This window comes from Salminus brasiliensis, chromosome 12, assembly GCF_030463535.1.
Source record: "Salminus brasiliensis chromosome 12, fSalBra1.hap2, whole genome shotgun sequence".
NCBI lineage: Eukaryota > Metazoa > Chordata > Actinopteri > Characiformes > Bryconidae > Salminus > Salminus brasiliensis.
The window spans coordinates 12,536,612-12,548,904 of record NC_132889.1 but is presented as its reverse complement, the minus strand read 5'-3'; the positions used below and the strand labels follow the sequence as shown (position 1 = coordinate 12,548,904).

General features: G+C 40.3%; 2 protein-coding genes across 2 annotated transcripts in view; both read right to left on the bottom strand.

Moving 5' to 3' along the window:
- bahcc1a (BAH domain and coiled-coil containing 1a) overlaps nucleotides 1–12,293 on the bottom strand; it is a 199,164-nt gene that overhangs the window by 162,267 nt on the left and 24,604 nt on the right. The window lies entirely within an intron of this gene.
- otop2 (otopetrin 2) lies at nucleotides 4,020–11,192 on the bottom strand. Its single transcript, XM_072693979.1, has 7 exons — nucleotides 11,103–11,192; nucleotides 8,323–8,683; nucleotides 7,019–7,155; nucleotides 6,844–6,902; nucleotides 6,299–6,429; nucleotides 4,792–5,606; nucleotides 4,020–4,277 (listed from the first exon to the last, which is right to left on the bottom strand). The coding sequence occupies exons 1-7, from the start codon at nucleotides 11,190–11,192 to the stop codon at nucleotides 4,107–4,109; spliced, it is 1,764 nt and encodes a 587-aa protein (XP_072550080.1). The 3' UTR covers nucleotides 4,020–4,106.

Genomic DNA, 12,293 nt, shown 5'->3' with positions numbered 1-12,293 from the left:
TTGTTTGGATAGATTGCTCACATCTAGAGAGAAGCCCAGGAGGGTATGAGTATATATTTATTATGGTTTATGGGGTTAATCAGAGATGAAGATGCAGTCATACCCAAGTAATATGCAGAACAATAGTCTCAGAGAATAGAAGCATAAAAAGATTGCTAAAGAAAAAAGTTGACCATCCAATGCTAGAGGCAAGTCACATTGACCAAGGGTTTTGTATTGACTAAAGGATGTAGTCCTGCAGCCTGAAGACTGGGTTCTTGTGAGAAACCTTGATGAGTGCGGAGGTTCTGGTAGATTAAGGTCCTGCTGGACAACAACCATATATGTGGGGAAGCGGCAAGTAGGGGATAATCGACTCTATGTGGTTGCTCCTGAGACATGTAGTGCATTGCAATATGTTGTTGCTTCTTAATGACCTACCTATCTTCATGCCACCAGTTCTTGATTAGGATTAGAGAGGAATTGAGAGCGAGAGAGATCTAGATCTAGGGAAATCCAGCTCCGGAAGAGGAGGGTTCCATCTATTTCTGTCCAAGTGGGGGGGGGGGGGGGGGGGGGGGAGAAACCAATTCTGTCACCTGCTGATTCCAGAAACCGGAAAGAATGCGGTCGACACCTCCTGTCATCAACACACACATACTAAAAGTAGAAAGTAGGTCCACTGGAGAGAGAAGGCCAAAGCCATTTTTCATTTTTGCATTAGGCTGATTTTTCATACATGCTTATCCTAGAATCAACACCCTTGCAGCTAACACTGGACCTCACTTGCTTACATGCCACATCGCACCACCATACCTATTGGCAACTCACTCGTCACACTTTTATGGCACACATACGTTACCCTTATACCACATCCGTTAATTGAAGCACAAGGTTAAATTGTGTCGTTTAATAATGAACTTCTGCTTGAAATCATAGCTTGCTGTTATGTGTATTGTCCAGTAGGTGCTGTTGTGGCATTGATTGCAAATAGCTGTGCAACACTGACAGCAGAGACCTAGACGCTGAATGTGTGGACGTTCTGGCCAGTGGGGTTGTCCAGCTGTGGTTGTGCAATACAGAAAAATATCTTAGCAAGTGAAGTCACCTTAAATCTAATCTCCATATCTATTGTTTTCTCATTTTCTTATTTTAATAAGTTTTTTTATTGTCTTATAAAGGTATTAAGTTTTATCTACTGATGAGACACAATGTTGTCCCCTACTTCACATGTAATGTAAGTAATAGCCTTGCTGATGTGATTTTTGACACTCTGACATACCATCAACAATAACAATTATTATTATTATTATTATTATTGTTGTTGTTGTTGTTGTTGTTGTTGTTGTTACTATTTTTGCTACTACTTTTATATTGAAGCCTGGATTTTGTCCATTTTAGAGGATCAGAATATGTCAAACTCAAAAAACACCAGCAAGTTTATTTGATATTGTGTAAAATGCAGTTTAAACAACCCACTTTAGTGGCTTTTATGTTTCAATTACTGTTTATATCTTCCTGTAGCTACATTAGATGCAGTGCTAATCTAAATATGCAGACTTTGGGCACCAAACTTATCTTGGATAATCAAAGTTTTAAGCAATCATTACTTAATGCCCAATAGAGAATGTTCCTTACCTTTGCTCCTATTGGGCATGCTTGACTTTTGGCTTAAATGATCTAGCTATGCGCTAGGTAATATGTAGTGTATACAGTGCCTTTTAGCACAAACCCTTAAGTGTCATATAACTTTTGGCTTTTATGAAGTGTAATTGTCATCAGCTGGCAATTCTTGATCAGAGTAACCAGTCCTAAAGAGTCAAGTATTCTATGACTATACTACTGTGCTGGAAGGCTTTCCAAATTTAACATATTAAAAACTGTCTCAATATAAATTCTATATCTCAGTATAATGTACAGTCATGTGAAAATTAGGATACCCATTGAAGCTTTGTGGTTTTTAATATGTTTAAACCAATAAACATTTGATCTTCACTTTTTTAAGGAATGGAGGTAATATAACTAAACTAATAAAACTGAAGAAATGTCAAAAAAATAATTTGTAAAATAAAATCAATAGAAATGCAATTTTCTTGTGAGGAAAAAGTTAATACACCCTATGCACCCTAATAACTGGTTATTACCCCCCTTGGCCTGTAATGATCTATCCGTTTTTTTCCACTCCTCCATGCAGAATTCTTTCAGCTGTGTGATGCCAAACATTTTCTCTGTGTCTAAATAATTCAACTTTTTTTTATTTGTCCAAAGCATATTGTTCCAGATGCCCTGGCCTTGGTCTAGGTGTTCTCTGGAAAAGTTTAGTCTTGCTCTGATGGTGTTTTTGACCTCAAGGGTTTCCTGGTGGTGATGGTATATGCTGTTCTTTGACTTCAGCTGTGGCAAGCGCTGACTGTGGATCCTGTGATGACATTTCAGGATTGTTTATTTTGTGGTCTGCTTATAAACTGAACTTGTCAGAATGACCTAATCCACCCATGTTGGTAATTGTTGCAATTGGAAATGAATTTTTTAAGACAGTGAAACGGCTGATTTCTAAGTTTTCTGAGACCTTTTTAAATCCCTTCCCAGACTCCTCTGCATCTACAACCTTCTTTCTGAAGGCCCAAGAAAGCTCTTTGGATCTCTCCATGGTAATATCACTTACTTTACCAATAAAGAGCAAATTAAACTAAATGTCTAAGGTTTGAAAAAGACAGGCTCCTCCCAAATCACCTGCAGCAAATCTAGTGCCTTGTAGTATTTTTTTTCTAGCAGGAAATTAGTATTTGTATTTATAACATTTTAGAATTATTTTGAAAGCATTTTATTATGAGGCATTTAACCTGTTTAATGTGTCAAGTTTATATATATAACCTCCTTCTCCCAATATTGTTCAAGGGAAGATCAAATATAAATATATGTATGTTTAAATATATTTAAAAAGACAAAGGTTTTCATGGGGTGTTCTAACTTTTTCATGTCCAGTCACTGGTTAATCAGTGTTCCAGGTTGCAAATACTCCATGAGGACAAAAGAACACTGCACACAACTTGAGAAAAGGTTGAATAGTATAAATCAGGGGATGGATTAAAAAAAAATAGTTAAATCCATCATTAAGGAACAGAAGCCAAACATAGCATCTAATCTGATTGACAGAAAGCTCCATTTAGTCTCATCAGACCAAAGAACCTTCTTTCAGTTGACCCTGGAGTCTCCCACATGCCTTTTTGTGAACCGTTTCATTCTCTTTGCTGCTCTCCCATAAAACTTTGACCGGTGCAGAATCTGGGCAACTGTTGTTGTACTCTTGCAAGGTCACTCAGTTTGTGAACTGCTAGGCAGATTTACCATGGCCATGTTCCTTCCATTTCTTACAAGGGACGTTCAGTGACTTGCTAATCTTTTGTATTTATCCCAATTTTTTTAATAACTTCTTCCCTGAGTTATGTGAAGTGTTCTTTTATCTTCATGGTGTTTTCATAGCCAGGAATGCTGATTAACCAGTGGTTGGACCTTCCAGACAGATGTCTTTATACTACAATCACCTGAGACACATTCACTACAATCAGAGACTACTAGTGCCAACTGCCTGGACCTCTGTTGAATTAGGTCAGTCACTTTAATGAAGGTGAATATTTATGCAATCACTTATTTTACAGTGTATAAATATGTATTTAATTGACATTATATTAACCACTTATAAAAGCAATGAAAGGGAAAATATCCAAGGGGGTTAATTCTTTAAATAGGCACTGTATACCTTAACAGTAATTCAAACTGAGCCCACAGACATTCATACATATATGTTTTATTTTGATCATAATGAGCAATGTCCTCAACACAAGGGCAAAAAACATCATTTGTCAACATGGTTGCACAGATAATTACATAAAATATTTAAAGCTGTACATAATCAAATTGTATAAAAAGTATATTCATACATACACACACACACACACACACACACACACACACTAACACACACACACTAACACATGCGCACACACACACTCTGTGCAAGCTTTTCATTCAGGTGCCAAGTATAAAAGAAAAGACAAAAAGACAAATGGTTTGACACTATAAAATGCATTGTATATTTATAAATGTATACATATATATATAAATGTTCATGAGGTGAGGTACACCTCGAAAAGACTGGCTACTGAGTGCATTCTGTAGAAGATTCCAAATGGTAATCCAACATTAACCACAGCCACCCACATGTTAAACTGGTAGAATTCTGTTCCGATAGGGTTGTCGAACTGTGGCCGTGCTCCAAAAGCAGGCATGATCCAAAGCTGGGGAAAAAAAACAAAAAAACAAAAAAAAAACAAAGAAGGTTTAGACCTTAAATGGAGCACTGATCCTGGTATGGTTCGTGCTGATCTAGGACCTATAGTCTTTACACACAGAATGCAACAAATCACTCCATGCTCATTACGCCTTTCTCTCTCTAATAGATGGGACACACCTTTTTTTTCTCTCTCTGTAAAACTGTGATTTCATAGGTTGACAACAGTACAATCTTTGCAGCCACATAATCTTAGACTTTTTAAAGATCATCCTGGAGATGACGGTCATGGTTTCCCCTTTAGCTTTATTTATTTGAGATTAACAACTTGCTTGTGTGATGATTAAGACATGCAGTTTGCAGCGTTAATGGGTGCATAAGGTATTAGCTTCTAGCTCCAGTGCAAACCATCCAAACAGTGGGCACTGAACATGTCTTAGATGATCAACTACATTCGGGGTAAGTGGAAAATCATGAGCAAGTGGAAAGATGACATAAATGGATCCAAAGTTGCAACTTACAATAATGTTGGAGAGCAGTAAGAAGGCAGCGATCTCTTTCAGCGTCTTCCTCTTCCAGGGCAGAGGCTTGTGGACAGGAATGGCGATGGAGCCGCGGGGGGATGTGGGGATGTGGCTGGACCGGCGCTCCTCCTGCGCGTGGAGGGCCAGCAAGTTGGAGAAGATGCTAGCCCGGCGCACATCGTGATGAGGTTCGCGCCGAATGCCCTCCATTATGAAGACGTTCTGCACGCAGAGCTCCACCACTGTCAGCACGGACCAGGCCAGGTTGAGCGCGTTCACATAGCCGTCCACTCCAGAGGCCAGAACGGCCACTATGGTGAAGTAGGAGACTGTGAACTGACCCATGGAGGATCCCACCAGCAGTCCCATGTCCAGACTTCGTGTGGGGTTCTTTCCAGAGGCGTGTTCACGTCGCTCCAGCCGGTAGATGATGCATCCAACCACAGTGACTATGGTCATTAGAGCAATGGTCACTGTGTTGGTTATGTAATACAAGGTCAGCGCCATGTCCCTCTTCTCCTCTTCTACAGCTGTCACGTCCACCTCATAGACTACGAAGGTTGCAAGGCCAGCAACCACCACCACCAGGCCACCAGCTGGTCCAAGCAGGACATCCCGCAGGTGGAAGTGGTGCTCATGGGGTGGGTGATCATCCACCAGCCGGCCCACGTTCCTCCACATCACGTAGGTCATGGCAGAAGCAAACAGACTGTACTCGATGTTGAACGGGTACAGGTAGTAGTAGGCATGCTCGAAGATGGAGCAGGATGTGTGACTACACTGGCAGCTACTGTCTCCATCAGACGCTGCAGCTAACATTGGGAATAATGACATACACATGAAGCTGAGTGTTAGTAATCAATGCCTTTAAAGTAAAGGGGGTTCAACAAGGGTTTTTACTAAATACTTGGCTGGTTTAAAAAGTTCTTTGCCAGGTTAAATGGTTCTTCTCTATGAAAGAAAACCTTTTGATGGTTCTTGGTTCTTTAAAAAACCTTTTTAAATTATTTGGTTTTACCATTATTTATGTATTTTCTGGTAGGCAGTATAATATTCAGTAAATAATTCAACCAATAAAATGTAAAAGCATGAAAATAAGAAAAATATTTTTATTGTTTTTAAAGTAATGGAAGTGAGGTAGGGTTGAAAACACTGCACATCAAAAGTTTGAGGACACCTGGCTATTCAACATATTTTTCAACAAGAAACATAATTTCTTTGTCATTTTTTCAGTGTACCTTCTTATACTTAGGCTTATTATCTTATACCTAATAAGCTTTATTTAAGAAAAAACGCACCTTATGAGTAATCACATGAAAACATGAGTGTTGCCAAATACATATAAAGTGTTAGCACATGTTTAATATTAGGGAAATCTTTGTTAATGTGTTTTAGAACTAAATGGAAAAGTAAGAGTGAGAAAATTCCCATTGCAAAAATAAACAGGGTCCACAAACATTTGACATTTGACTGATTACAGCATTCAGTGACGGGTAAAACAAACCTCGGAGTAAAAGAGTACGGGACGACTGATTGTTGTTGCTGTCAGGATACACCGTTTGATGCAGCGACTCTTCTGTCACGGCCATCATCCACAGCATCAGGTTTGTGGCCAAGGTGAGCATTAGCCCACAGCTGCAGACGAAGAGGGATAACGGGAGAGATCAGTCGTCACAGAGTGAATAGGGAACTAGTTCAGGAAACCAAAGTCAAATTCCGGTCAAACTGTGCAAATATACCTAGTCAGTAAATTCTGAATCTGATTACACCACATAGAGTAACCTCGCTCCTGAATTGAATACTAAAGTGATAATTTACTGTCTCAACCCTAACGTCCATCCTCCCTTATCTCATTTCCCTTTATAAACCCTAAGAAAGTCACGTAAGCCAAAGCATGTATTCACATACTTTACCCACTAACGGGCATCATATGGGGAGTGGGGGTTAGGAGGATTCAAAGGACCTGTGAGTGACAGGGGCCCTAAAAAAATGTATTGGGAATTTTGGCAGATCCCTGGTAGCGCCCCAGCCCACCGACATCATACTCACCGAGTTACGTGTCTCTGAACTTGCACACAGTCCTTGGCGTGAAGCCAGAGAAAGTAAGTCTGGAATAAAGAAAAGCAAATATAGGAAAAGTTTAATCAAATGAAACAGCAGAGAAGTTCCATATGTGCGGATGGTCTGTGTGTGTGTGTGTGTCTTGTGTGTGTTGCCATCTCACCTGTACCAGAATAAACACAGCCTGCACAACAGGGAAGACAATTTTCACAGGTGAATCACAATGTGCGTAACCCACATAGTAGGCAATCTTAAAGACATCCATGATCAAACTGCAGACCCCAAATAGCACCAGACCACCTAAAAAAAAGAACCACAAGGAAACCATTTAAGGCAGGAGAAGCAGGTCAATGTAACTGACACTTGCAGACCAGTCTAAATCCATAAAAAAGTAACCATCAATAATAGCATTACAGAAGGCCTGGACATGCATACAAAGAAATCACGTGTTTAGATCCACAGTACCGAAGGTTTCCAGGGTTTTATTAAAGGGGACCTACTATTGTTTCCTTAATGCTTTTCTTATTCTTAGCCCTGGCCCCAACCCCTACCTTGCTCCAACATACCCCTAACTCAAGAAAGGCTTCCTAATTCGCTGATCACCTTGATCATGTGTTTAAAGCTGGATAAACAAACTAACTATGCAGAACTATGCAGGTGTTTGGCATCTGGCTTGCGTTATTACGTAAATGAATTATACAATAACTGAGAACATGATAAACCAGTGGTTCCCAACCCTGGTCCTGGAGGACCCCTGCCCTGCACATTTTAGTGGTTTCTTGCTCCAGCACTCCTACCTCTAGGCTTGTTAATTAGCTGGTTAGCTGAAACAGGTGTGTAACCCCTGCCTACACATTGTACTTTTCTCCTCCAACATTACCCATAACTCAAGAAAGGCTTCATAATTTGCTGATCACCTGGATCACGTGTTTGAAGCTGGGAAAACACAATCTGGGATAGGGTTATTACGTAACTGAGAATTATACAATAACTGCGAATATGATAAAACTGGTTATCTGACACGGGTGTGTTGGGAGTAGGGTAAACATTACAATGGGCTGGACAGGCAGGGGATTCTTCAGGACTAGGGTTGAGAACCGCTAATGGTTCTTTGAGTGTTCAGCTCTCTCTCTCTCTCTCTCTCTCCATATATATATATATATATATATATATATATATATATATATATATATATATATATATATATAAACCACACTGTCTTTACTAAAGAATCCTTGATATAACTGGGTTCTAACAATAACAACAGGTACCTTATTACCCTACATTAAATAATAATAATAATAATAATAATAATATATTTTAAAAATGACTGTTGTTTCTTATTACTCAATTAAGCAAAATATGGCTCTGACAGTCGTTTCTGAACAGTAGGTCTTAAGAAGTCAGACCCAGTGGGCTTTAACCAGAGCTCACCAGACGCTGCTGGAGCCCCCTCCTCATTCTTACCTCTGAGCCACACGGGCCCCGCGTGCACGTCCTTGTAGAGCACGGCCTCCTCCCCGCGGCACGTGTACGCCTTGTAGAAGAGCATCCAGACCGTGGTGGGGATGATGATGACGATGAGGAAGATCTGCAGGTGTGTGTTGCTCACCTGCACGCCGTTGAAGACGCTCCCGCTGACCAGCGCGCAGCCCAGGATCAGCACGTTGATGAGAATGAAGGCGGACAGCACCCAGCCCCAGCTGCCCGCGCGGTCCCTCCACGTGCTGATGGACGAGAGGGCCACGCTGGCGGAGCGCTGACCGCGGGGGGCCGCGTGGATCGTGGCGATCTGCTGAATCCCCTCAGCCTCGTCCTTCTTCCCCGCCTCCAAAAACAAGCCATGGTAGTACAGGTTAAGATCGTGGATGTCGAGGATCTTTAGCGCACTGAAGTCCATGCTGATTAGAGCACAGCACAGAGAGAGAAGCCCACCTCTGTCTCTCTTTAACACACACACACACCCACACACACACGTACACGCTGCGGCACTCAGGCAGTTAGACTCCTAAATTGCTGACTTTATATACATGCAAGCCTTCGTGGGTCACCTGACTCACCAAACCATGGCCTGCGTCATTCTAGGCGTTGGCAAAGGGGTAATATATTTTATACCCCTCTGTCTGTCCACATATCCTCCTGTCAGCAAGAAGGCAAGTGCTGTCAGTAAGCTATCTAAAGTCGAAAGACCCTCACTGAAGTCCATTTCTGAATCCATTGGAATTCAAATGTAAAATGGGAGGAACCCAGTTGCCTTAAGGAATTCACTCAAACACTAAAATAATAATAAAAAAAAAAAACCCGAACACACACACATACACACACACACACCCTATCACTCTCTGACCAACAGCTTCAATACTTGGTGCTTTATTTCAACAAGTCCAGGTTAGCACTACTATGGTAATACTTACACTCCTATACTATAGTACTACACTGTTATGTGTAGTAAAGTAGACCATCCTTGAGGAACTTTTAGAGGTTCCCCTCTTTGCAGCTTTGCAGAGTGGAGGATACTCTTTCTTAAGGTGCTTTGAGGAACCTTTGAGGAACAAACTGTGTTCCTCGAGGATCGTATACTTTTAATAGTGTAGAGTAATACTACTACTACCAGTGTAGTACTACTGTAGTGATACACATATATAACTAGATACTTATTACACACTAAGGCGTATTACTCCATAGGCCATAGGGCCATGGGCTGTTAAAGGGGTTAAGGTGAAATCAGCAACTACACCAACCAGCCATTACCTTAAACCTTCCTATTATTGTATAGTCCCCCCTTCCCAAAAGACTTCTTGAAGGTCCTAGATGTTAGCAGCAGATCTTTCAATCCTGTAAATTGTGAGGTGAGGCCTCCATGGATCTAATAAATGATCCCTGAGCAACCATGACCCTGTTCACTTGTTGTGCTTTATTGGAGCACTTTTGGTAGATACTGAGCACTACCAGGAACATCCCGCAAGACCTGCCCTTTTGGAGATGTGTCACAGATCCCTAGGCTTGCCAATATTTATTGCTTTCAACACATCGACTTCAAGGACTGACTGTTGCTGCTTAACATATCTCGCCCTGTTAATCAAGATAACCGCTGTTAATAACTTCAGCTGATCAGTGTATAGCAACAGTTAACCAAACACTGGTAAAGTCAGTGTCTTTGAGGATACATTTATCTTTTTCTCTACACAGTGTTTTGCTGAAAATGTATTACAGTCTAAAACGGACAATTCATTAATAAAGTGTTAATCATATTTCCACTTGCTTAAGATATTCTGTAAGTGGAATTCCTTAAGAAATGTATTGGAAAAAAAACAGCTGCATGTATAATCTCTAACGCTGAGGACTCAGTTAGTGCTTGTAGATAAAGTGGCGCTGAATGACAGCATTTGACAAACATATCCAGCTCAGTGACTGATTTAGTAGCTGTGTTTTCAAGGCCAAGTTCAGCAGTGATTTATTCACGGAAGCACAGGCTTATGTTAAGGTTGGAATATTATAGGATAGACCATTGCCCTTTGGCCAGCAGGAGTTTTCTCTCAGTGATAAACTGAGTCTCGTTTGGAAATCATAACCCAGCTGCTGGAGTGGCACCGTGTAATAGTCCCATTATTGTATCAGAACTGCCGACGTAAATTCATGTATAACCAATTCCAAGTAAAATTGTGTATAACAGATGACAACCACATCATGTTTTAAAACGATATAAAACTGATTTCATTCGTATTTCTCTTTCAAATATGAATATCATTTTTACGATTTTAGTGACAATCTTAAAACCTTTAAAACCTTTATTGTTTGTATATTTTTATGTCTATTTGGCTTGTGTTTTATTGTAGACCAGGGGTGTCTTATAGGTCCATAGTGTAATGTTTATTGTGGGCGTAGGGCAAAAAAGAAGGTGTGTAGATTTAATATCTTCTTGAGTAAAATACTAAAATACAGTGTTGAAGGTAAAATAGGAAATTAATAATAGTATAAAAATATGCTTGTTGTCTCACTGGGTGAGAGGATGGGGTTAGGGCAACTTTCTGGCAGGATAAATCAAGTCCTCCAGATTTCGTCAACAGCCAACTTTGGTCAGCAGCCAATGTTCATCTTAACTATTATGGAGGGTGTTTAGAGTGATGGTAAAGCCCACTTAGTTGATCTATGTGCTGAGAAGCTTTTGTAAACTCAACCCTGAATTCACAACTATGCATGACTTAGAAATGTAAAAACATGCAAATGTAAGTAGTGTAAGTACTCACTTCTAATTCCATGCCGTAGATACTGGACAATATGCCAGCGTGTCCTTGATTCATCATGGACATTATGCCAGAGTCCCCTTCTTGACTCATGGTGAGATCAACCTGCAGGAGTCCAATGAGTTTGATCAGTGTGCTAGAACCACTGCTAGTTTGCCTTTAAAACTTTCAAACGCCCACAATTAGCATTCATTGACCTCTTTGTGCTTCGTGGGATTAGAAAAAAAACGAAATTAATGAGTCTGATGTGGCTGATAAGAGAGAGCCTGAGCACATTTTGACCTTTGAATTACCCCAGGCCACTTCCCTAGAGGTACAAAGCACCTACTGAGGCTGAGAGTGAACACAAATATTTAGACGCTGTCGGTCCAGGTCTCCAGACTTGGATAAAACACCAGCAGTCAATTGTCTGTTCCCTGTAACGAATCCATATCCAGCTTTTTTAATGCTGTTGACAGAGTCTACAACCCCAGTATAAGTCAGCTGCATCTTTTACATTCATGTCTGCAATATTGGAAGCCTACAATTGGATTTGAACCTACATTAGGTGTCCCCTGCTTGAACCTAACTGGGGCAAGTTCATACCCTGCCACTGTGATAACAGTATTTGGCATTCGTGATAATTCTTTCATTCTATTCTTTTCCGTGTTGATGCAGAGAGAACAATGTAGTTATTCACCTACCTTTTCAGTGGACAAACAAACAATAGATTTTTATTACCCCTGCACTTCCAGTTACTCATATTGGCTAGATATTGAGCCTCACCTGTTTTCTATGTCATTGTTTGATTAATTAAACCAGGACCATTTTGAAGCCTGCTGAAGGGTAACATTATAGCTAAAGGAAAAAGCATAACTCTTAACTGTAACATACTGTAAAAAACTGTAATGAGATTTCATTCCAGGTCCAATTCTGGACAGTTCTATTTGTCCAATTGTCTTGCAATGTTCACACAGTAAAAATGACAGTTGTTGTTTTCAGTTGCTGTAAAAACATGGAATAAATAAACAAGTAGAAAACAGAGCTATACATATTTATAGGACAGCATTGATATGGTTGCGATTAATTTGGAAAATGTTTGAGATAGTTTGCTGTTCTTACCTACAGCACTGCTTCTTGCAGGTCCTCTAGTGATGGGAAATTGTCATCGGCATTCTTTTTATATCCATGCTGTACCCCTACGATTTATGGCCG